The 26,228-nt window shown below is 41.3% G+C and overlaps 1 protein-coding gene across 1 annotated transcript; it reads left to right on the forward strand.

Annotated features, from left to right (window-relative positions):
- Positions 1-1,802: 1,802 nt before the first annotated feature.
- LOC122211663 (putative dimethylaniline monooxygenase [N-oxide-forming] 6) lies at positions 1,803-19,990 on the forward strand. Its single transcript, XM_042924978.1, has 9 exons — positions 1,803-1,858; positions 2,178-2,418; positions 7,351-7,539; positions 8,907-9,069; positions 10,220-10,362; positions 12,255-12,454; positions 14,937-15,292; positions 17,282-17,354; positions 19,004-19,990. Exons 2-9 carry the CDS (start codon positions 2,287-2,289, stop codon positions 19,344-19,346), a joined length of 1,599 nt encoding a protein of 532 aa, XP_042780912.1. The 5' UTR covers positions 1,803-1,858; positions 2,178-2,286; the 3' UTR covers positions 19,347-19,990.
- Positions 19,991-26,228: the final 6,238 nt, after the last annotated feature.

Consider the following 26,228-nt stretch of genomic DNA (forward strand, 5'->3'; position numbering starts at 1 on the left):
ACCGCAGCGGTTCCTGCCCATTGGATGGTAGCTCTAGTCGTGTGTTCTTACAAGGCCCTGATTTTGGCAGGGAGAACCCTGGATGTTGCTCCTCCAGTCCTTCCCTCTATTACATGCACCTAATTCCTGTACTAAGTCCCTTTCTTTGTGAAACAGGGTGGCCACTGCTTTCTATACTAAATCAAGAGTGATACAGGGGCGCCTGGGTGGCTCAGTTGGTTAAGCCTCCGACTTCAGCTCAGGTCATGATCCCATGGTTTACGAATTCGAGCCCCATGTCAGGCTCTGCGCTGACAGCTCAGAGCCTGGAGCCTGCTTCAGATTCTGTGTCTCACTCTTTCTCTGCCCCTCCCCTGCTCGCACTCTGTCTCTCTCTGTCAAAAATAAACATTAAAAAAATTTTTTAATAAAAAAAGTGATATGCATACAAATCACAATATAAAATCTCAAAGACCTTCTTTGAGGCATCAAGTCTATAATCAGCCAACAAGTTCCTGAACATCTATGTCCTGTATATCTCTTATGTCTCTCTATTCTCCATTCCCCTGACACTTCTCTACTTTACTCCCTCAGCATCTCTGTTCTAGACTATTGAAATTACATCCTGGTATCCCTGATCCTAGCCACTGTCCATATGAATCCAGCTGTCTGGCTAGCTTCCATATGAATCTGATCTTTTCTTACCTTGTCACTTCCTCATTCAGAATTCTTGAATGGATAACCATAACCTAGAGGATGGTATCCAAACCCTTGAGTGTGGCATTTCAAAGTCCTTCATAATCAGGGCCCTGCACATTGAGTCTACCCTCTGCTATCCCCATCACCTCTGCTCAGCAACACTGAACTAATTGTAACTTGATCACTCAAGGCCTCTTTTCTGTGCATTTGCCCATTTTTTCCTCCATGCCCATCATGTGTTCCTTGCTCATTGACTACCTGGCAGGCATCTATTCTTCCTTCAACACTCAGTTTTTGGCTCCCTTCCTCTTGAATCCTCTTTTACTCTTCTCTCAGACAGACTCAGATGTTCCCACCTGAGGGCCAGCACTCACCGAATCAAATTTCCACGGTGACATTGATGGATCATCTCTCTCTCCATTAGACTATACACTTCTGGATGGAAAGCACTGGATCTTTTCACCTTTGAATCCCCAAGACATAAGGTAGGCACTCAGACAAAAGGAAGGAAGGGTGGGAAGGAAGAAGGGGAAGAAGGAGGTGTATAGAAGCAGGAAAGGCGGGAGGAAGTGGGAAAGAGCCGGAGACAAGACTCAAGTGACTTCACAATTCTGTCCTTGAGTTCACTAGTTTTTACAAACCCATCATCTCCAAGGGTTAGCTCAGCTCCTCAAATCATACCCTCCTAAGTTTAAAAAAAAAAAATGAGGGTTTTTGTTTTCACCATTGGCATAACAAATAGTCCAGGTGCATAGTATTTGTTTATACATTCTGAAGTTCCAAAGCAAAAATAAATAAAAGAACCATTGTTCTGTTAATCTTCCAGAGGCTTCACTTTACAGCCTCTGTGACAGTATCAGTTACTATTTTATTTTTTGGAACCTGGGCCAGGGACCTCATTCTTGCCCTTCCGCAATCCCTTTCTTCCTCTACCCCCTCTCCCCCCTTCTGCTATCTCCACCACACTCAGTCCTCCTCTTTAGCAGGGTTCTACGTCATGAAAAATTAAAAAAAAAAAGGAATTTCTACTTTAAGACTAATAACTCCTCCCCCTTCCTCAATTTTTACATGAAAAGACAATGTTAAAAGCCATTTTTTTCTACATTTAAAACACTGCGGGCTCGCTGAGGAAAGGAAGGGAGTGCGTTAAGACTAAACCCCGTAGAGCCAAGCATTCAAAGTGAGTAGGGGTGATTTGGAACAGTGGATTTCATGCAGAAGGCTTGAGTTCTGACTCCAACTCCTTTGCTTGTTAGCTGCAAGATGTCAAAGAAACAATTTCTAATCTTCTAGGAGTGACTATTGCTGCATTTGTACTTGAGAGCATTAGACTGATGAACTTTAAGGTCCTTCCTGCTCCAGCATTCCCTGATTCTGCTATTTGGGGCATCTCAAATAAGCTGGAGAAGAAACCAGATTTGGTATCATACAATAGCAAGAGTGGTAAAAAAATTAGTGAGTATAAATTGTTAATGTGCATTATGTCTTCTTGTCGTAAGGTGAGGATCCTGACCCATAAACCTTGGCTGGTTCTTCCTACCGAAAAATCCTAAGTATTCAGGGACACTCTTCTGAAGAAGCTATCTCCAGACCCTCCTCCTGGTGATCATGGGGAAGAGAGTGGCCATCGTCGGAGCTGGTGTCAGTGGCTTGGCCTCCATCCGGTGCTGCCTGGAAGAGGGGCTGGAACCCACCTGCTTTGAGAGGAGCAATGATATTGGAGGCCTGTGGAAATTCTTGGTGAGTGGGAAAGCACTGGAATATCAACAGAAGGGAGATGGGTGGTTCTGCAAACCAAATCTGATCGGTTCTATACAGACTTGGGAGGAAGGTCACAAAAGCTCCAGATCTGGAAAGTAAAATCTTCTCTCTCCCATCATGCTAATGTCCAATCACTCAAAACTACTTCATACCAGCTCATAAATCAATGTTACCTGTGTAACAGAGTCCAGATCTCCAGGCTGTAAAGGGTGCTAATGTCGGTAATTTCTAACAAAAACAAAAACAAAAATGCACCACTGCCTCCCCCATGTAAATGAATGGAATCTATCCCTGTTCCCTATTGCTGAGAAATCCTAGGAACATAAAGGGGATTAAAAAAGAAAAGAAAAAGAAAAGGAGAAAGGTAGACCAAGATCAGAAGTTCTCAGTTAATTTCAACTCTTAGGTTTTCCGGAAAGATTAATTTTCGGCAAGTCGCTTTTTTCTTTCTGGACCTCAAATGCTCATTTGTCAGATGTTGAGGCTGGAAATTAAGTTTCCTTTAAAATGCCTTCCAACTGCAATGGGATGTGATTCTATAATTACCTCATGTCTATCAGGAAGACACTGTAAGTTATGATAAACAATGACTGTGTGTGTTGTGTGTGTGGTTATTGAATACTCCAACCAACTCCAAAACCAAAGAAAAAACTGATTTGTCTTTGCCATACAGGCTCATGGTTGGACAAATGATATAATTAGTAAATATTCACTATACAAAACATGTTTAAATTTTGAAAATCACATTGGGGAAACTTCTATCCTTTCTGTCCTGAATGTCTCAGCCATTGTGATTGGATATAGACGCTATATATTTGGCATGAAGACGTTATATCCATACCATTCACCTTATAGCCAAATTCTGTCTTGGTCTCAGTGCTCGCCCAACCTACAACAACAGGTTGCTCTAGTAGAATACACCAGTGCTAACTTAGGACATCTTTGTATTCATCTCAAGAGTCTTTTTTTTTTTTTAATTTGTGAGGTCCTATAATCCTGAAAGTATTATATGAGATATAAGATCATCTCCATTAGGAAATGATCAAGAATTATTTTTTTAAAAAGATGCTTATTTATTTATTTTTGAGAGGGTGGGTGCAGAGAGAGAGGGGGACAGAGAATCCCAAGCAGCCTCCACACCATCAGGGCAGAGCCCATACAGGGCTCGATCACAAGAACTGTGAAATCACGACCTGAGCGAAAATCGAGTCAGGTGCTTAACAGACTGAGCCACCCAGGCACCCCAAAAGTTATTTTTTTAAGGATTCAATTATCTTTATTTACATTTGCTCAGGGAGATGTGACCAGCTTAGCCTAAATCATGAAATGGTTCTCCATGATCTCATTAGCAACAATTAAATGCTGCTTGAATATCTATTTTGGCAGAGTTTTGTGCTAGGTACTGGGATGACAAATGCATGACATAATTACTTTACATAAATGGTTTCCAATCCATTTGGTGAAACAAGCCATAACACAGGTCCACAATCCTTTGATAGAAAGATTGGCAAAAATTCATTTGATGGCAAAACCTTTCCTGAAGTCATAAGATCAGAAAACATGAGCTGAATTGACATTGGGCTAGTTATAATCTTTATTTGTCCCACTTTGTGTTTCACTGCAGAAATTTTCTTGTGTCTGATGATAGGGTGCTGTCCCACTTCTCACTAGAAGTGTTATGGAGAAAAATCCAAAAATCTACAGATTCCAAAATATATCTGGCCCTATGAATTTCAAATAAGAGATTATAATACTTTACAACAATGAGACAGCCCTTGGTGATGGTCAACTTAATGAACAAGTGCTTTGAGATTTAGGAGATGGGGTGGGGGGTGGCTACTGAAATGTTCTCAGGTCAAGGGACACTTCCTGCAGGGAGAGTACTTGGCTGAGACTTGAAGGGTGTTCTCAGACAAGGAACGTAGAGGACCACTATGTGACATAACTCCAGAGTGCCATTTCCACTGTAGTCTGTGAATGGCACCCCATGGACATGCGGTCACCAACAATGTGCCAGTACCCGGTGGGAGAGGTTTCTCGGTAGAAGGGACCAGCGTGAAAGGCATGGGGAGGCAGTGAACATGGTATATCCGGGAATTTGTAAGTTAACCAGTGCAGCCAGATCACAACATTTATTTAAGGAAGCAATATATGACAGATGAGTAAAATGCAAAATCAGTCTCCAGGTTATCCACAAGATGGGTATCTTTCTTCCATAGGTCACTGGTTATAAGAATTATACTCAAAGACCCCATGGGGATGTAAATACATAAAAATACTCTAATTGTGGAAGACAGGTCGGGGAAACTTCTATCTTTCTGTCCTGAATTTCTCGGCCATTGTGATTGGATATAGATGATACATACTTGGCATGAAGACATTATATCTGCACCATTCGCCTTATAGCCAAAAGGTGAACCCTTCTCTTCTTTTCCAAGAAAACCTGCTGGGTTCGATGCATGTTTAGAAAGGGATTTTTGAAAAATGGGTTACATAAGCTTTTATCTTGCAAGTCCTGTTAGGCAGAAGGTATTTTGGAAGAAAGACACCTGATAATTCTGAACTTTTCACCACATGCTTTTTCTGCAAAACGGAAACCAAATGAGACTTAAACACTAGCAGGCTGAATGCGAGCATGTTTTAGTTTCATATCCCCCAATATTAAGGCCTTGTGTTCTCAAAAGATTAATTAACAAGTTGTTCAACAAGCCGTGTACAATAGGTGGGTATTATTTTGATTGCAAAAGGGGAAAACAATGGAACCAGAACTCCCTGGACTTTTGTTCCACTCATCCACTCATTTATTCAACAAATACATTCAGAGTACACTATGGATAGGGTACAATGTTAGGTACAGCTGCAGATAAGAGGTACAGCAGGCAGCCAGCTTTTTAAAATCAGAGAAAACAAGTCTCAGAATGACCGTAATATGTGCGAATATGCGATTCGGGCAGTAAAGTCAATCAGAGCTTGGTAGAGGTAAGGGATGACTTCAGGTTGGTGAGAGAGAGGCAAGGAAAGGCATGACGAAGGGGGCAACTTTGGAGCTGGACCTTGAGGGTATCTTTAGACAAGCAGAAGTGGGATTGACAGGCAGAGTCTGAAAGAAGATCAAGCCAGACTGCTTGACACGCGTGCACAACATTCTCGAGTTAGCCTCTGACCTCGCCCCCCGGTTGGTTATGTTCTAGCGGGAAAGACGAGACACAGATGCAGTTATAACCCAACACAGGCCGTGACAACGTGACCGCAGCTGCTTGGATCTCTGGGTCTAGGGCAAGCCCTCTCAGCCAGAGGCAGAGTCTGAGCTTAACTTGCTCACCAGCCACTTAAACTACGCCACAAGCAGAAACTGGAAATACTAGCTCTCTGGAGCAATTGTCTGTTGTTATATAACACAAGCGTTTTCCTTTGTTTGTAGAACAGCCTGTTAGGGGAAATTCCAAGGAGCTGTCGGGTACATACTCTTCACTCTGTTATGATCGGATAGGCTGGGGTCAGGAGGCGAAAGAGCAGAAATTCATTAATGATGGAAATAATCCAAGGTCTTATCCACTCTGTTTCCCAGAGCGGAGTCTTACATTTTTTTAACCAGACCCCTGCCTGAAGCCCGCCTTCCCTCCCCTCACTCCTTCTGCTCACTTCTCCTTCTCACAACAACGAACCAAAGGTCGGGCTGTGGGTGAACGGGAAAGACTCAAACCTGAAAATCCACTAGGCACAAGCTGTCACCCTTTTTCTGATCGTCGCAGAAATTTCAGAGTGAGGCTTAAGAACGTTAACATCTCTGAGCCTGGCTATTTATGAAAAACACAGCAACCGTGCATAGAGGAAGTTTTCATCCCAACCTAAAGCCAAACAGGGGCCTCAGGCAGCCCCGGTCCCCACCCCCACCCCCACCCCAGCCCCAGACACAAGCCTCTCAACCATTCCAGCACTTTTGGTCTGTATCTTCCAGAGGTCAGTTTGGGGCTGGAGGATGATTGATGTCCTGATCCGGCAGGAACATGTCATTCCATCCCGTTCCCACATTTCATGAAGGTTCCTTTGGGTTTGGGGGAAGCGGAGGCTGCCAGCTTTTTAATGTATTTTCAAGGCAGCACATCGTGTGAATTTTTATCCTGCCCTTACAGCAGAGAGGAAATGTTTGTTTTCCATTTAGCCTTCAACTACTTCTCAAAAAGAAGCCAGTTTTCAATCACATAGCGGCTCCATAATGAAGTGGCAAGATGTGATACAAGTTCTGAGGCTCCTGGTTTCCTGCGTCTCTTCGGTGAGGAGCAAGTGCCACTAACTGGTGGTTAGGGAGGTCCCCCAGCACCGAGTTCATCCACAAGAGAGCAGCGGTTCTCAAAGTGCGGTTCCCGGACCAGCGGCATCAGCATCGCCTGCAACTATCGGAAATGCCGATTCTCAGGCTCCCCGCTAGACACACTGAATCAGAAATCCTGGGGGGCGGGGAGGAGGTGAACCAGGTGGCACGCAGGAATCTAAGGGGGCCTGATTATGCCAAATGAATAAACCCTCCACTTCAAGTGAAGTGTTCGAATCAAACAGCCGATCGAATAGACTAAAAACTGCACCCTCCTTTGGACCATTTAATTGTGTCCCTTTAACATGACCGTGAGATCAGAACCGGCGCTGTGACTGGAAAAAGGAAGAAAACACTACGGGACTACAGACACAGATGTAACGTGGGGGTAATTCGAGGAAGAGAACTAAGGTGTAGGGTCCCAGCTCTGCGCCAGGTGCTGTGCTAAAGGCTTTCTTTGCTGCATCTCACAGAGAAGTGTGAATTGTTTTCATGTCTTTTTTATACACATGAAAACGGTTTCAGTCACCAAAACTTGAGTTTTCACTGAGGGAAACATCATCCTTGGCCTCCTTTTTAAGCTTTCTTCCTCTTCCTAGGACCATGCCGAAGAGGGCAGAGCCAGCATTTACCAGTCGGTATTCACCAACTCTTCCAAAGAGATGATGTGCTTTCCAGACTTCCCTTATCCTGATGATTACCCCAACTACATGCACCACAGCAAACTCCAGGAATACATAAAGACATTTGCTCAAAAGAAGAATCTTTTAAGATATATACAGTTTGAGGTAAGGGTCTTACGCCTTGTGCTGTTGATCCCAGTATGTCTATCGGTTGGAGGGGGGTGGGAAGCAAGGATACAGACTTCTTTACAGAAATCAGAGCTCCATGTTTGGACAGCTCACCAATCAAATGTTGGTTCGGATTATAAAGTATTCGTGCATTGTGCTTTCTCACCCCTAAAAATGTCCTCCACTAGTGTCCGAGAACTTTTAGAATATCATCGCAAATACTGGAGAAGCCTAAACTATCATAGCATATGTTCCACCCCATACACTGTCACGTGTTAGAAACAATCCCAGATCGGGGCGCCTGGGTGGCGCAGTCAGTTAAGCGTCCGACTTCAGCCAGGTCACGATCTCGCGGTCCGAGTTCGAGCCCCGCGTCAGGCTCTGGGCTGATGGCTCGGAGCCTGGAGCCTGTTTCCAATTCTGTGTCTCCTTCTCTCTCTGCCCCTCCCCCGTTCATGCTCTGTCTCTCTCTGTCCCAATAAAAAAAAAAAAAAAAAAGTTGAAAAAAAAAAATTAAAAAAAAAAAAAAAGAAACAATCCCAGACTGTCTAGTCCATATTTAGATTTCTGTGGGTTCAAGGCCGATGAGTTGTGGTTCAAGAAAACATGCCATTCTTCAGAAGTTCTGCCATTATAAGGAGAGTAAAATATGAATGAATAATACAGCCATTGCCCTCATCCTTCACCCACTTAGTTTCTTAGATGAGGAGACACAGCAGTTAAGGCAGAGATGTGCTCTCTGCAAATAACAATAATACTTCATGTTTGCTCACAGGTCTTAACCTCGGTTCATGACTGTGAAATCCAAAGCACATATATGTAGTGAGAAAAATAATCAACCATATCATGAATTGTGATTACATTTAATATAATTTCACTTATCTATGATTATTTTATTTATTATATTTAATTTAATATGATTTCACACTTATTTACATAAATAGTCATACTATGGAAGTGGCTAATATTTCCAAGGGAGAGTGTATGTCACCACGGAGAAATAAGGATTGAACCCTGAGACATTCCCACATTTATGGAATTGATAGAAAATGAGGTCAGAGAGAAAGAGGCCATGAATTTCAGTAGAGGATGGCAGGAAGCAAATGACATGGCCTCTTTCACAAGATTCAGTGTAATTTACCCCAAATCTATTAACTAGATGTCACAAAAGTAAATAGGCCCCAGTGAGTGATTTTCCTTGGAAGATTTGAAGATTCACTGTGACTCCTTGTTTTAATGTCCTCCCTATATTTCTCAACGATCAGGCAAGCTCATAACAATTACTTCCTCTGCAGAAACACTGCAAGAAAATTAAAACCCACAGAATTGTAAATAGAAGGAATTTCTTTCTGGTTTTCTTTAAGACCCTGGTTTCTAGCATAAAGAAATGTCCCAGCTTCTTAGTCACTGGACAATGGGAAGTTGTTTCAGAAAAGGATGGGAAACAGGAATCTACTATTTTTGACGCTATAATGATTTGTTCGGGACATCACGTATACCCCAATCTACCAACTGATTCTTTTCCTGGTAAGTTTGGAAAACGTATAATAGTCTGGGGATTTATACACAAGCACCAAGGGTTGAGCTAGATCTTTCCATAGACTGTCCATAATGATTATTCTTAAGGTTCCAAAGATTTCAAAACCAAATTTTTAAGTCTGATGATAAATACAGAAATCATTGTTCTCCTGAACCCTTACGCTAAAAGAATCAAGAAGCTGCAAGTCAGAGATCAGTTGACGATACAGGTCCTTATGGAGGAAGGGTTTTTAAATGTCATCTATATCCACACTTTGCAAATTCACTTTAGAAATTTCAGTGAGTATGTGTGTGTGTGCGTGTGTGTGTGTGTGTGTGTGCGCGCGCGCGCGTGTGTGTGTGTGTAGTGGCACACTCCATTAGTATGCAAAAGCACCAAACATCAAATAAATATAATACACAGGTAACCTCACTCTCTCCTTCCTTCCTCCTCCATTACAATAGGAACACAGGTCTACTCTAAAATATTAGAGTTCTGATCTCAAGCCATGATGTTCACAGGCCGAGATAATTAAAAGAGGCACCCAGAGGCACCTGGCTGGCCCAGTCAGTGGAATGTGTGACTCTTGATCTCGGGGTTGTGGGTTCAAGCCCCACATTGGGTGTAGAGATTACTTTAAAATAAAATCTAGAAAATATTTATAAATAAATACATGAATAAGTAGAGATTCAGGGAGAATAGAAGATGGAAAGCATGAAGGTTAAGAGGCAGTATATTTAGGCTTAGAACACTTGGGCTCAACCTCTTATTCCACTAGTTCCTTAGCATATGATCTTGGACAAGTCACTTAACTTCTTTGTCTCGACTTCCTTATCTTTTAAAAGATAATGATATCTGCCATACAGAGATGTCATCAAGATTAAGTGTTTGTTTAAGCATATAGATCCTAGCCCACAGTAAGCACTCAATAAATACTAGTTATTATTATCAAAATAGAAGTTCCCATATCATAGGTTTTTAAGGCACAGTAAGTACTTATTTGGGGGTTTAGTGTCAAAAAGGATAAATGCGTTTCAACTAGGAAACTGTTTTTCAAAATTAAGACTGATAACAGGAGTTAAAAAAAAAAATTGAAAAAGTGAGTCTTCACCATGTCTTCTGAAAATCAGCTCAAATCCCTCCTCATGTTCCACTTAGGCCTACACCAGTTTCAAGGCCACTATCTCCACAGCAGGGACTATAAAGACCCGGACGCCTTCAAGGGGAAGAGGGTCCTTGTCATTGGCCTGGGGAACTCAGGATCTGACATTGCTGTTGAGCTCAGCCGTCTGGCTACACAGGTACACTTCGGGAAACAAACTTAGGGTACAGGTGTGCTATTAAATCAACAGCTTGGGCGCCGAGGCTCGTGCTCACATGTCATACTACAAGGGATCCACCTGTGGCATATGCCCATTGAATCGAGGAGGACTAGAGACATGGTCCCTGTGAAGCAAGGTAACGTGGCCCATGCTAGCAAGGAAGCGCGTTCTACCGGAACCAGAGGTAAGTGTACGTGTGTAGACATACATGAATGCATTGTTTTGTCTTAATTTTATGTTCTGCTCACCTCCCAGCAAACTGGTTGCTAGTCAGGATCTGCCTTTACTTATTTAGCAGTAGTTCTTATCATAGTTCTTACCATGCAAAAGGTGTTTTGCTTATCATTCTGGAAGTCTGAGATATAGAAGATTTTGTTCCCACCGTCTTCTATCCGTTTAATAGCCAGTGCTCAACAAATGCTGGGCACCTGTTATATGCCAGAACTATGTCAGACTAGCAATAAACACGGAAATAAGTCAGACTATTTCTGACTTCCAGGAGCTGTCAGTGGGTGGAGGTGGGAGGACAGGTACACAGACCTTCATGAACGGAGGTAATAAGCCTTCTGTGACATTAGGTGTGGCCGCACCATGAAAAGAGAACCTAACTTAGCCTGGATGAAGTCAAGGGAGGCTTCCCAGAGGACTCTATGCTGAATCATCCATGACCAACAGACCTTAAAGAGCTTAACCTATTTTTAAGGAAATCGGTCCTCAGTAAACAAATTCTTAAACGGAATAAAACCTAATGACATTTTTGGTGTCAAACTCCCTCGGGTTATCACAAAAGTGGCAGAAGAGACAAGTAGCTCTCAGGGCTGAGGCAGCTGCCATGGTCTGAGTGTCCAGACGAGGTCATGAGGTGGGCACAGAAGGACTGGAAGAGAAAACATCAGACAAAGAACAGAATTAACTTCTTGACCTCTCCTCAGCCTGATTTCAGGTAGAGATTTAGCTATGTTTCTCCCACCCAACCCAGCAACTACCCTCAACCACCCACCCTCACTGAGGCCCTGGATTGGCTGGTCCCCACCAGGCCTACCATCATGTCTCTGAGTCTGTGAAGATTAAACCTGTCACAACTGAATACACAGCTCTCTTGTTCCCGGCTGTCAGGTTCTCATTATTTCAACAACTATGCACTCTTCCTCTTGGGTGGAGAGACAGAGTAGTTCCATCTCTACCTAGTCTCAGTCATAGGCGATTCATCCTGACCCAACTCTCTGAAATTGCTTCTTCCAGGGGTGGCTAGGAGTCTCAGTCGGTTAAGCAGCTGACTCTTGGTTTCAGCTCAGATCATGACCTCAAGGTTCATGGGGCTGGGCTCTGTGCTGACAGTGAGGAGACTGCTTGGGATTCTCCCTCCCTCTCTCTCTGTCCCTACCCTATGTGCCTTCTCTCTCTCTGTCTCTCTCTTTGTGTATGTGTATGTGTGTGAATATATATATCACACACACACACACACACACATATATACTTTAAAAATATTTCTTTTTTTAAATGTTTATTTATAAAAAAATAAATAAATGTTTATTTATTTTTGAGAAAGAGAGAAAGCACAAGTGGGAGAGGGGCAGAGAGAGAGGGAGACACAAAATCCGAAGCAGGCTCCAGGCTCTGAGCTGTCAGCACAGAACCCGAGGCGGGGCTCGAACTCACGAACCGCGAGATCATGACCTGAGCCAAAGTTGGACACTTGACCGATTGAGCCACCCAGGTGCCCCCAAAAATATTAAAAAAATAAAAATAAAAATGCTTCCGCCTGGATACGGAGGGCAATGCATGGAGATGTCCATAAAACACGTCCATTGTGTCATATCTGCTTGTTTCCTACAGTGTGACACTGAAGTCTATGTTGCCTTCCCCACCAGGTCGTTATCAGTACCAGAAGTGGCTCCTGGGTCATGAGCCGGGTTTGGGACAATGGCTACCCTTGGGACATGGTGTATGTTACCCGCTTTGCATCCTTTCTCCGGAATGCCCTGCCTTCATTTGTCTCTGACTGGTTATACGTGAAGAAGATGAACACGTGGTTTAAGCATGAGAACTTCGGCCTGATGCCTTTAAATGGGTACTACAAGTAACACGTATTTTATCACTTAAAAAAGCGGGGCACTCGCTTCAGTTGAACTCTTTCTCTCTAGATCTTACTTTAGCTGTCTCACTGAGGTTGTTGAGATGAAACCGAGGACTGCATGAGTGGCACAGTATACCCAGAGAGCACGTATGGGTTGAAAATCGTATGGAAATGTCTCTGGCGGAGAAAGAAATATGGGAGAATACAAAAGGCCAAGGAGCGGGGCAGTAGATCCCCCTGACATGACAGATTCATTTATGATAGCTCCAAGCTAAAGCATAGAATTTTGAGGGCAGAACCGTCTCATGAATTGTTCTTTTGAGAAATACCTCATCCATGCTTGTAAGTGAATGGGGATCGCAATTTTAATACCTAGTCCTCAAGACTATTGTGGTATGCAGCAAGATAAAAATATATAAGGCATTTTGTAAACTATAAAGCTTTACAGATATTGGTTCTTACTAGTCTCGGATATTCTAATACACTTGTAAGGAGCAGTTAACCAAGTGATATTAATAGACATGTCTCAGAAAGTAGAAAATCTCAGAATGAAAGTACACACCTCTTCCACCGTGGAAAGATTGGAATGTTAGCAGGACAGTCAGGAGGCATGGAACATGGAAAGCAGTGGAGATTCACAAAACTGATGTAGCCGGTAAAATTAACAAGCTTTGGTTTATTTATTTTTCTGTAGAGACAGAGCCTGACACCTGCTAATTAGAAAGGCACTCTAAGTAGAAGAATCAGTACGTCCATAGAAAAATATTCGAGTGGCTAAGACAAGAAAGGACTCACTAAGAAATTTCATCTTGGCCCATGCTAGCAAAAATGTTTCATTGTGGGGGGGGGGGGGGGGGGCGCCTGGCTGGTGCAGTCAGCGAGCATGCTACTCTTGATCTCGGGGTTGTGAGTGGGAGCCCCGTGTTGGGTATAGAGATTACTTGAAAATAAAATCCTTAAAAACGTTTCAAAGAAAGGTTTCACTGTGTTAGAGAATCAGGTGAGGCAAAGTAAGAGGAAACCGTAAATTGAAATAGGAAATGCCAGGTTTAAGAGTCAGACCCTCACTCCACAGCATTTATCCTACTTAGTCTGGCAGACTATTGTATCCTTAAAGATAAAACCAACCAACCAACCAACCAACCAACAAAAAACGTTGATTTCATGCATTTAAACTTATGTTTAATGTAATAGACACTCCAAAGCCTGAGCTGATGAAGACTTTTGGTCTTGTAAGACTAACTGCAAATCATAGTCTGACTCTGCCCTTTAGACAACGAAACATAGGTTTGGAAATCCATTCATTCTAAGAATGAAGCTCCCTCTCAGAAAGGGTTCCAAGCACCCTAAGGTTTTGATAACACCTTCTCACTCCTCCCTCGAGTGGGGGGAATAAAACCAGGTTTTACTGAGACCTACTTTTTGTCACCTGGTAAGGTAAGAGACAAAGTTCCAGAATGATAGAGGCAGAGAAAGATATGGAAGTATACAGGCACATTCTAAGATTTATAAACTTTCTGAGTCTTTGAGATACTTGGAGTACATTCCAAAACGCCCCAAAAGGAAAGGTGAGTCAAAATGAAGAATGTTGTCGCAAAGCACATCACTCCCAGAATTTTGGCAACCAAAGTGCAGTGTTAAAGTTGTTACACTTTCTTTTAGGACCACAGCTGTGGAAAGGAAGCCACACATGACAGTGTAACAGCTCGCCACAGCCAGTTTGATTTGCTCAAATCAAAGACCTTACTTATAATAATAGTTCACGTATAATAATGACGCTTGCATGAGGCAGAGGCACTGTTTTAAGTGCTTTATGGGTAATTGTTCGTTTAGTTCTAACCATAGGAGGTAGATTCTATCGCTATCCCCATTTTACACATAAGGAAACAAATACAGAGTAGTCACTAGTGAGAGATGGAGATTGATTATAAACCTTTCTATTATTTTTTTTTATTTTTATTCATTTTTGAAAGAGAGAGAGAGTGAGTGCAAGCGGAGGAAGAACAAAGAGAGAGAGGGAGACACAGAATCCAAAGCAGGCTCTAGGCTCCAAGCAAGCTGTCAGCACGCAGCCCGACACAGGGCTCAAACTCATGAACCGTGAGATCATGACCTGAGCCGAAGTCAGACACTTAACTGACTGAGCCACCCAGGTGTCTCCCAGAGTCTGCATTCTTAACCACTGATTATGTCTAGGAATTAGTTTGATTGTCATCTATTTGGCCAATCCCCAAATAGTATAAGTACCCATAAGGGAATCTTCAAGTTTCAAAGGACCCAAAGAGGCAGCTCAGACAGAATTCTTAAGGATTGTTGCAGGCAATAGTAAAAAAAAAAAGTTGCCACAAGAGAAGAGTTCAGAGGTCCTCGCGCTAAGGTTTAGCTCTTCAAATCTGGTTCCAGTGCTATGGACTGTTGCAGATATTTCTTGGAATTGGTGCATTACAGCAAAAGTCTGTCTCTTGTTTCTGAACAGTTCCCTGCGAAAAGAGCCTGTGTTCAACGATGAGCTCCCATCCCGCATCCTGTGTGGCACCGTGTCCATCAAGCCCAATGTGAAGGAGTTCACAGAGACCTCGGCTGTGTTTGAGGATGGGACTGTGTTTGAGGCCATCGACTCCATCATCTTTGCAACAGGCTATGATTATGCCTACCCCTTCCTTGATGACTCCATCATCAAAAGCAGAAACAATGAGGTCACCTTGTTTAAAGGCATCTTCCCCCCACTAATGGAGAAGCCAACCTTGGCTGTGATTGGCCTTGTCCAGTCCCTTGGGGCTGCCATCCCCACAGCTGACCTCCAGGCTCGCTGGGCTGCTAAAGTGTTTGCAAGTAGGTCGGCCATTCTGTCTTTTATCCATTTAGTCAGTGAACGTTTACTGAGCACCTTCTATATGCCACGTACTGTCCTAGGTGCTCAGGATCTAAAGGGAACAAGACACACTCCGTGACCTTAGATAGCCTAAAATAGAGCCAGGGGGATGCTAAAATAGGGGAAGTTTTAGGATGTTTTCTGTACAGGAATATAAATCAGAGGCAGGGAGTGGCAAGAAACAGAGAGATAGACTAGAACACAGACGGCCTTAAGAGCTGTGTTAAAGAGCTCATAGGGAGATTGGAGGGACTATTGGAGGGAGTTTGCAAGGCGTTAAGCAAGAGAAAGACAGCAGTGGATAACTGCAATGTCAAGATACATTGTGAAGGTCAGAAGGGCCCTGGTGGATGTTGCGGGCACCCGATTGGCATCAAACTGTGTCAGAATAACAATGGCAGGCCACTCCTACTCTATGCACCTACTTCTCCTCCCCCTCCAATCCAGACTCTAGGGTCTACAAGTATGCTTATGTAAGGAAATCAAGAACATGAGGATTACATGGAGAAAGGCAATGTGTCAAATATATAGATTTAATTTACTTCAGTCATATTGATCATTATTAAAGTGTCTTTTTATTCAAGGGTCCGAAAACCTTGGCCAACATAGGTGTATACCTTACCTAACATACTGTCCGTAAAAACTTAGGTAATAAATTTACAGGTAATGAAGAAAACATTACAATCCTAGAATGGATGTTTTCTAAAAATGTTGTGGGTAAGTAAGCTTCTATTTCAAATGTACACAAAGGATCATTATTGAAATAATCCCTGTTATGAAATCCTTTACAAGGTTGTTCCTCTGTAAAATACTTGCATTGTGTTTTCCTCTTAAAGGAACAACAGTGCCAAGTACCTGGGGTTTTACAAAAAAAAAAAAAAAAATGGCTACAGTTCATAAGCCCAAGAAATGTATATGAAACAAAAGGTGGTATTTATTCATTCAGCAAATATTTATTGAGCAACTACTATGTGCCAGGCTCCATCTTGGCACTTGGGACACAACATCAAAGCAGACAAAAATTCTAGCAAACATCTGACCACAACCGTACCAGGAGAGGTAAGGTGCTAACAATGACTAGGAAGTATTCATGCACTGTGAATGTCATAATAGCTTTCTGCCATGGTGACAAAGGCAAAAGAGCTACAGTCAGCAATCAGATGACCCCTCCACTGATAACGTATTGCAAAGCTCTAAAATTTTCTGATGCTTCCTGGCCGCAGGCTAATGCTGGAAAACCCATGCGTCCTTCCGCTGTTCCATGTTAATAGGCATGTACCTTAGAGTGAAGATTACTTCTGGAGAGAATTCTTAATAAGAGGATGCAAATAAGAAGTATGAAGAAGCTGTTATGATATTAATATACATAAAGTGTATCTAAGGCATGTTGGGGATTAGGTCCTCTAGGATGTCACAGAAATATGAGATTAGGTGATCTGAAGCTACAAACTTCTTTGTTGCCACTGTCTCACTGCAGGCCAGCCCTGCTATTTATAGAGGGGGGTTCATTGACCTCTCAAGTCTTTATTTCTATAAATTGTTATTCTACTAAAGATACCAAAGGCAGCTCCTCTTGATATAAAATCTTTTAGGGATACAGTTCATAAATACTACAAAAAAATCAGGGGTGCCTGGATGGCTCAGTCAGTTGGGTGTCTGACTTCAGCTCAGGTCATGATCTCACTGCTTGTGAGTTCGAGCCCCACATCGGGCTCTGTGCTGACAGTCAGAGACTGGAGCCTGCTTCGGATTCTGTGTCTCCCTCTCTCTGCTGGCCACCCCCACTCACTCTCTCTCTCTCTCTCTCTCTCTCTCAAAAATAAATAAAAACATTAAAAAATAAAATAAAGAAATTTTAAAAAACACTATGAAAAAATCATCATGTGTCATTATATATTTCTGATTTTTTTAAATCTTTTTTAATACTTCTTTCCCCATTTCTCTTCTAGACTCATGCACCTTGCCAACTACAAATGAAATGATGGATAACATTGATGAGAAAATGGGGAAAAAACTCAAGTGGTAAGAGATTGTACTTGCCAATGAAACAAACCATAAGATTTTCCTTTATATGTAGGAAAATGTTGATATATTTTACAATATTTTTACTAGTCAAAATTCACATTTTTGGAACACTTGCTATGATCAAGCAGTATGAGATAGGAAAATAATAGTCATTACACGTCACCTGTAGGATAGTACAAACTACACTCTAGAGTAGTTTCTCCATGGGAGTGATTTTGATCCCCAGGGAACATTTGGCAAAGTCCAGAGACATTTTTGGTTGTCACAAGTGGGGAGGGCATGCTATTGGCATCTAATGTGTAGAAACTAAGGATGCCACAAAGCATCCCACAATGCAGAGGACAGGCCTCCTAAACAAAATGTTATCCAGCTCAAATGTCTCCAAGAAGCCCTTTCCCATCAGCCACATGTCTGCCAGCAAGTTAACTAGCTGGGAACTGAGCAGTGGCAGCACTGTAATCAGAAAACCAAATGAAGAACCAAACTGAGTTCACCTGCCCTAGTATTTTCTTCTAAAAAGATATTCATTTCGGGGCACCTGGGTGGTTCAGTCGGTTGGACGTCTGACTTTGGCTTAGGTCATGATCTCACAGTTCATGGGTTCGAGCCCCACATTGGGCTCTGCACTGACACATCGGAGCCTGGACCCTGCTTTGAATTCTGTCTGTCTGTCTGTCTGTCTCTCTCTCTCTCTCTCTCTGTCCCTCCCCCATTTGTGCTCTCTCTCTCTCAAAAAATAAAAAGAAAATAAAAAATAAAAGAACATTCCTTTCTGATTCATCCAAACATGTGTTCTCAAGTACACCATAAAGGGGATTTGTAGAAAGTCATTCAAGTGGCTAGACATCACGTATTTAAATGTATTTTTTATGTTAGCTACTTCCATATAAATCAATTCTTTTCCAATTTTATATTAAAATCTGTTGGAAGAATAATTAGATAATGAATCCTATTCGGATGAAGAGGTGTCTGTGTAAGAAGATTCTTTCTTCTTTCAAGCTCTAACACATCATTCACTGAGTTCTGCCACACAGTTGCTGGCAAAGGACCTAGAGGAGAGTAGAGGTGGAAGCTTCAGACTCAACAAAATCTCTCCTGCATCTCATCCAATTCACAGGGCGGCTCTGCGAAGTGGACACGCCTATTCACCATTCACACAGCTCACTCTCCTTACCAGCCTTTATATTACAGGCCAATAGGAATAAGAAGCAGGGAAAGGAGAAGCCCCAAAGTCAACCGCATTTCTTAAATGCTAGCCTGCTCTTCAGGGTTCCTAAAAGTAAATGAGGCCATGCCCCAAAAATCTAACACTGGGGCAGATCCCAAGCAAGGTCATGTAAAGAATAATCATGTGTTAAAGAATAAACTAAGTTGATCCGTCACCTTGGCATCCTGGGGTCCTTTCACTCCAGGCCACAGAAGACCAAATGACATCAAATTTAGATAGAGATTAGGAAGGAGGAAAAAAAATGAATCAACACATTTATAGCCACAGAACAAATGATAAACTCATTGTTGTGGAAAAAAGGAGGAATGGGATAATCCTGGAGCTGCCGACTAAAATGCTATTTTCTGAGCTAGAAAATTAGAAATTTGTGCTTTATTTACTGTGCCCCTCATTCCCATATGTTCTTTTCTTTCCTCAGGTTTGGCCAGAGCCAGACTTTGCAGACAGATTACATCACGTACATGGACGAGCTGGGCTCCTTCATAGGAGCCAAGCCTAACATACCATGGCTCTTCCTGACTGACCCCCAGCTGGCCTTGGAGGTGTACTTTGGTCCCTGCAGCCCATACCAGTTTCGACTGATGGGACCAGGGAAGTGGGATGGAGCCAGAAATGCCATCCTGACCCAATGGGACAGGACAGTAAAGCCAACCAGGATGAGAGCTGTAGGGAAAGCTCAGAGACCCCAACACTTTTATAATTTGCTCAGAATTCTTTCATTCTCAGTGCTTTTGCTAGCCGTTTGGCTTACATTTTATTAATGAGAAAGTCCTTTACATCTCAGAGTTTAGCCTAGAAGTTTAATTATTCAGATATGTATGTAGCTTAATTATAGGTATATACACATATGCATACATAAAATCTCAGAGCTGCTCTTTGCTTTCCTGCAGATGTAAAAATTAATTCTGGCCCATTTGACTCAAAGGCTAAAAAAAAAAAATGGAAAATACTCGGGCTTTCCCTTTCTGATGAGAATCTATACTCTAAAAAGGCTTTTCACATGCTTAATGGGCAAATTTGGAGATGCTTGAGATGAGGAAGAAGGGGGATGAAGGAGAGTGAGCACAGGTTTTCAGGATGAACAAAGTTTAATACATTTCTTAAGGGTGTTTCATCATAGGCAGAGATGACATCACAACAATGTTGAATCTTTCAACCCATGACATGGTATATCTTTCCATTTATTTAGACCTTTAATTGCACTCAGCAGTGTTTTGTAGTTTTTTGTGTATAGATCTTACCCATCTTAGGTCAGATTTATCCTAAGTATTCCATATTTTTGGATGTTATGATAAATGGTAGTTTAACATTTTTTAATTTCCTGTTGTTTATTGCTAACATATAGAAATGCGATCATTTGTTCTTTTGTTGAATCATCTGTAACTTTTTTGTAGATTCCATAATGCTTCCTACGTAAATAATCACGTTGTCTAAAAATAAAGATAGCTTTACTTCTCCAATTTCAACTTGGATGTCTTTTATCTTTTTCTTGACTTATTGCACTGAAACTCCAGTATAATATTGAATAGAAGTGGTGAGATGAGACATCCTTGCCTTGTTCCTGATCTTAGGAATAAAGCATTGAGTCTTTTACCACTAAGTATGATGTTAGCTATAGATATTTCATAAATACCCTTTATTAAGTTGAGGAAGCTTCCTTCTATTCCTAATTAGGATTTTTGCATGATGGATATTTATCTGTTTTTTTTTTTTTTGTAATATTTTGTCTTGGTTTGCATCAATGTAATGACAGTCCCATAGAATGAATAGGAGAGTATTCTTCCTCTTAAATTTTCTGGAAGAGTTTGTCTATCATTTGCATTATTGCTTTCTTAAATATTTGGTAAAATTCACCAGTGAAGCCATCTTGACCAAAAGTTCTTTGTGTAAAAGTTTTTAAACCACAAATTCAAGTTCTTTAATAGATATAGGGCTACTCAGGTCATGTGTTTCTTCTTGAGAGAGCTTTGGTAGTATGTGTCTTCTAACTAATTAGTTCATTTTATCTAAGGGAATTCAATAAAGATACAATGGTCTTTTCAACAGATGGTACTAGAACAATTGGATATATATATGAAAAAAATTCAATCAATACTTTGCATCCTATACAAAAATTAACTCAAAATGGATCCTAGAACTAAATGTAAAACCTAAAACTATTCGGTCACCTGAGTGGCTCAGTTGGTTAAGCATCTGACTCTTGATTTTGGCTCAGGTCATGATCTCACGGTTGTGAGATCGAACCCCATGTAGGGGTGTGGATGGAGCCTCCACACTCAGTGCAAAGCCTGGTTAAGACTCTCTTTCCCTCTCCCTCTGTCCCTCCCCGCCCCCAAAAGTAAAAATTAAAAATTAAATTAAATTTTAAAAACCTAAATCTTATGAAACTTCTGGAAGAAAACATAAGAGAAGATCTTTCAGTTAGGCAAAGAGGTCTTAGACAATATCAAATGCAAAATCCAAAAAAATGTATAAATTAGGCTTTATCAAAATTAAGAATGTCTATTTTTGAAAAGACAGCATTAAGAGAATGAAAAGACAAACTACGGGGTGAGTGGGTGGCTCAGTCTGTTAAGTGTCCAGGTCCTGATTTCAGGTCAGGTCATGATCTCACAGTTCCTGCCCTTGAGCCACACGTGGGGCTCTCTGCCGTCAACGTACAAGCTGCTTCAGATCCTCTGTCCCCTTCTCTCTCAGCCCCTCCCCCACTTGCATCCTCTCTCTCAAAAATAAATAAGCATTAAAAAAATAAAATAAAATAAAATGGAGTCATGGAGGCTGGAACAGGGAGCTCTCACATCCTACCACTCATTGCAGCCCTTCACAGACCTAGTCCTTCACAGACCCAACAGGAAAAAGTCTACTTTGCAGGGTGCCTGGGTGGCTCAGTTGGTTAAGCGACCGACTTCGTTGGGCTCAGGTCATGATCTTACAATCCGTGAGTTCGAGCCCCGCGTCGGACCCTGTGCTGACAGCTCAGAGCCTGGAGCCTGCTTTGGGTTCTAGGTCTCCCTCTCTCTCTGCTCCTCCCCCGCTCATGCTCTGTCTCTCTCTCTCTCTCCTTCAAAAAAATAAATAAAAACATTTAAAAAGAAAAAAAAAAAAGAAAAAGTCTACTTTGCTACTAGGGGAGGAGGAAGAAACGTTTTCCTCCTCCCCCAGTAACAACCCAGCCAATGAGATACTCGCACAACTCAGCCAATGAAAAGCCACTACCCTTGGAACTCTCAGTTTGCTCCAATGGATTTCTTGTTTACAACAACTCCTCCCAACACCCCCCACCCCCGCCCTCACTCTAAAAGAGAATGTTCTCCTGCTTCTTTCTGCAGACTTGCCTTATGGCTTTTGCTATACCTGGCATGTTCCAAACTGTAGATCCTCTGCTATCTCTGAATAAACCCATTCCTCTAGTAAACTGACTGTTTTACTTTTAAGGTCAACAGAGCCATAGATATGGATTAAATCAGCTAGGAAGGAGATGTAGGAGAATGAAAAGAAAATAAGGAGAGAACCCCAGCCGGAAAAGTAAAAGGAGACCAAAAAAAGAAATAACTGGTAACCGTGGAAGAGAAAACCGGGAGACAATAATATGCTGGAATACAGGAAAAGGAGTGTCAAGGAGTTAGTAAACCCAAAAATTGCTCATTAACATGACAGTTTCAAAATCTATCTGTAAGAATTCGTGAGAAAAAGGAGTCTAGAAAATTTCGAGGAAGACAAAAAAAGTAGGGGGGGAAATGCTTTGTCAGGTGTCTAAACATAGTATAAAGATACAATATTGTGAATGTGCTATGAGTATGAATGAACACACAGATCAATGGGTCAGAAGAAATGATCCAGGAAAACATACAGTCCTCAGAAGAAAATCAGTAAAGGAAGTGAACAAAAAAAGGGTCACAGGAGGGAATAAAGGGAATCATCCCTACTGAGAGAGCCCTGTCTGCAAAGTTCTGGAGCTATGAACAAGCAGGGCACATTTGAAGAAGCGGCAGAAATCCTTCATGACTTCAGGGGGAGTTGGAGGGGAAAGGCAAGGGAGAGTCTGGAGAAGAAAACAGGACCCTCTGGTGGAAGAGAGATTCTCCTTCTGAAGATCTAGCAAGTATCTGAGCTCTGAGTAGAAGATCTGGAACGAAGAGATCGAGTTACCAGCATGCTGCTACAGAGACCAAGAGCAGCCCTATGTACATGACATGCTGGGATGTGTCTACCAATTTCTTTAAAGAGATAAGACCACAACCTGGTAATATGATACCTTGCAAATCAACAAAGACGTAACTGAATGCAATGTCCTAATGTGGCTTTTAGTAAAAAGAAAATAGTTGATGGCACAATAAATACTAAGGGGAGCGTTTTTTAAAGCCACAAGTTAGTGATAACTGAAATCCTTGTGCAATTTAAAGTTTACGTCTTACATTGAACTACAGTGGTCCAAACTCATTCAACTGTCTTCTGCTTAGACTGACTACCCTTCCGTACCTTGTATAAAAAGAAGCATAACCAGATCCTTAATGTCTATGTTTGTGAATCACTCCGTAGCAACTACCTTTGCACATTTCCACACGTCTCATAACTGTGTCCTGTCTGGGGAAATCAAAGGCAGTCTCAAAAGGTGAAAAGAGCCCCCAAAGAAGCATTTTTCAACTAAGAGAAATGGCACAACAAAGAGGAAAATTGTAGTCGCTTTTCCTTCTTTCTAAAGCTTACTGCCAAGAAGACCATGGTTAAGCTTGGATTTTGTTCTAAAATTTAGGGGTTTTCTCCACATTTCTTTTCTGGATATAATTCTGGGTCTCTGTTTATCTTAAAGCTCATAACTTACGGAGGTGTTTGCATTCCTTTTAAATATCTGGTTGTGACAGGGGGTGCCTGGGTGGCTCAGGCAGTTAAGCATCTGACTTTTGATTTCAGCTCAGGTTAATGATCTCATGGTTCCTGAGTTTGAGCTCCCCACCCCCACGCCTACTCCTGGTATTGGGCTCTGTGCTGACAGTGTGGAGCCTGCTTGGGATTCTCTCCCTCTCCTTCTGCCCCTCCCCTGCTCTCTCTCTCTCTCAAAATAAATATATAAACATTAAAAAAATAAATATCTGGTTGTGACAGGGCTTATTGTTGGTCAGATTCACTGTTTCATTTACATGTATATAATATTCCTTTGTTCTATAAATATGTTACACTCGACAAAATGCAATGGATCTAAAATATTTTTTTTAAGACAGAGTGCATGCAAGTGGGAGAAAGGGACAGAGGGAGAGACAGACAGACAGACAGAATCTCAAGCAGGCTCTGTGCTCAGCACAGAGCCCAATGCGGGGCTCAATCCCACGACCCTGAGATCATGACCTGAGCCAAAATCAAGAGTCGAATGCTCAACTGACTAAGCCACCCAGGTGACCCGGTGACCCAGATCTAAAATATTTTTAACAAATATTAGAAGACTCAAAAAATTTAATGCCAGACCAGTGGGGGCTTTTAACCAGGGAAGTGGTATAAATTAAATTAATAATATGAGAAAATAATCTGGCATCAGGGTGGAGAATTTATTCTAAGTGGGCAAGAGTAGAAATACAAAGATGAGTTAAAAAGCATTGTGAAAATCTAGGCCTTATTTTCAACAGTTCTGAAGTTGTGATAATTCCAAAAAAGTTATGGCTGAGGTGTCCCTTTATTTTATCTATAAAAGCGGAGTTTCATGAATTTTAATACTATCAACAAAATTATAACAGACAGCTTTAACTATTATAAAGTACAAAATGCTTTAATATTTGGAAGCAATCACATCTCCATGACAATGTGCTATTATAAACAATTTCTTGTTTGTTTAAGTACATTCTTGAAAGACTTTGTGCAACAATTTGTCCAATGGTACAAGTATGTGCAATACATGGTCCACACTCTCTACTCAATAAATATTTACTAAGTAAATAGACATATCATTTTTTTAAAATCATTTTTTTAAAAATAGCTCCTCATTCAGATGTTATACCAGTGGACCATCTTTATGCCCCACCTTAATTTCTACCCATGAAATATTCTTAAGTATTCTACCCATGAAATATTCTCATAGAATAAAGTACAAGCTATAATCCCAGCTATAATCTCAGAATATTTAAGAACAGGCCAAAAATTATCTTTGACTTTTAAAGTTAAACTATATAACTTTAAATGACACAAATATAGTAGGATTAAGAGTTATGGATGTGTCTGCAGAAAAGATAACCAGCAAAAATTCAAGTATGTTTGTTTTCTTATTGGAGGTATTGTTGTTAACGTGAAGGATTCAGTTCAACATACTAAAGAACTTCCTGATAGTGAGGACAGCTAAAAGAATGAGCACCAAAAAGAAATTCAGCACCTGCTTTTCTGAGAGGTTTTATAAAGGTAATAGTTCTCCATAAATCTCACTCAATCTCCATGTAGAATGCACAATGTCACAGAGTGTGAGCTAACATTGATTTGTGCCAATGATGACTTTCGTTTTTAAGTTTGAAAAGCAAATGAATAAAGTGAACACTCTTTCAGTGAGGAACACTTACCCTAATTAAGAAAACAGACTAATCATGTGCTATTGCAACACAAAATCCTCAAAAATAAGAATTATGGCAATTATAAATAATGATCTCTTTGCAAAGAAGTATCCCTGCTCCAAGGTTCTTGCCACCTATGGAAGTAATCATACTGCATTTATTTGAAAATTAATCATTATTCTAACTTTTCATTAGTTTTCACTAAGACTAATGAAAGGCAACTACTAGTCAGCCTCTTTGCCTTAAATTCAAAACTAGTAGGAATATATCAACAACCCTTAAGGCATCCTAGTAGTTAAGAGACCATTTCATTGACTTTGAATAAGAGAACCATTTAGCAACTAGTACATTGTGCTAGGAAGGAAAAAAATAACTAGATCCTGTCTCCCAAGAATTTATTATCTAAATGAATACATATACACAAGTACATATATCAGCAAAAACTCTAGACTACTTGAGGACAGTGATGGCTGTACAGTGACCCATCCTGCTGGATCTCCTCATCAAATGATTTGAAACATGCTCCTCAGTATAACTTGAAGACAGAGTGCCAAAGCTGCAAAATAACTGGAATTAAAGAGAAAACTCACCAAATTACAGTGTATCGTCTCTCACTTGGCCACCCACCTCATTCTATTGCAAGATCGGGTAGAGGTTGGCCAAGAAAAACCTCATGGAAGAAAAGAAAGGGAAGCTAGCGAAAGGGGCTACATATACTAGAAAATACTTAAAAAAAAAAAAAAAAGGCATCAAGGCAGGTCAGAGCACAGACTACTGTGAAGGAATTTCAAATCTAGGAGTTTGAAGAACCAGACACCATTTAAAAGGATTAGCACAATATGAAGGGGGGGGGGGGTGCGTGGCATAAACGTACTGACTGCAGTCAATGAGACAGTCCTTGAAATGCATAGCTCTAGGGGAGAAAAGAAAAGAAGATAGGCACTTTGGAAAGTCCGTTGTAAAATAAAAAGAAGAAAAAAAGAAAAGGTAAAATGGAGAGTCCTGTAAGACAGAAAAGAACCACAGAATTTGGAGGACTCCTAACCCCTCTACCATAATTAAACAAACAAGCAAACTGTTAAATACCTGAACTTTTCTATTCCTTCAGAAGAGGAT

Source organism: Panthera leo, chromosome F3 (assembly GCF_018350215.1).
Source record: "Panthera leo isolate Ple1 chromosome F3, P.leo_Ple1_pat1.1, whole genome shotgun sequence".
NCBI lineage: Eukaryota > Metazoa > Chordata > Mammalia > Carnivora > Felidae > Panthera > Panthera leo.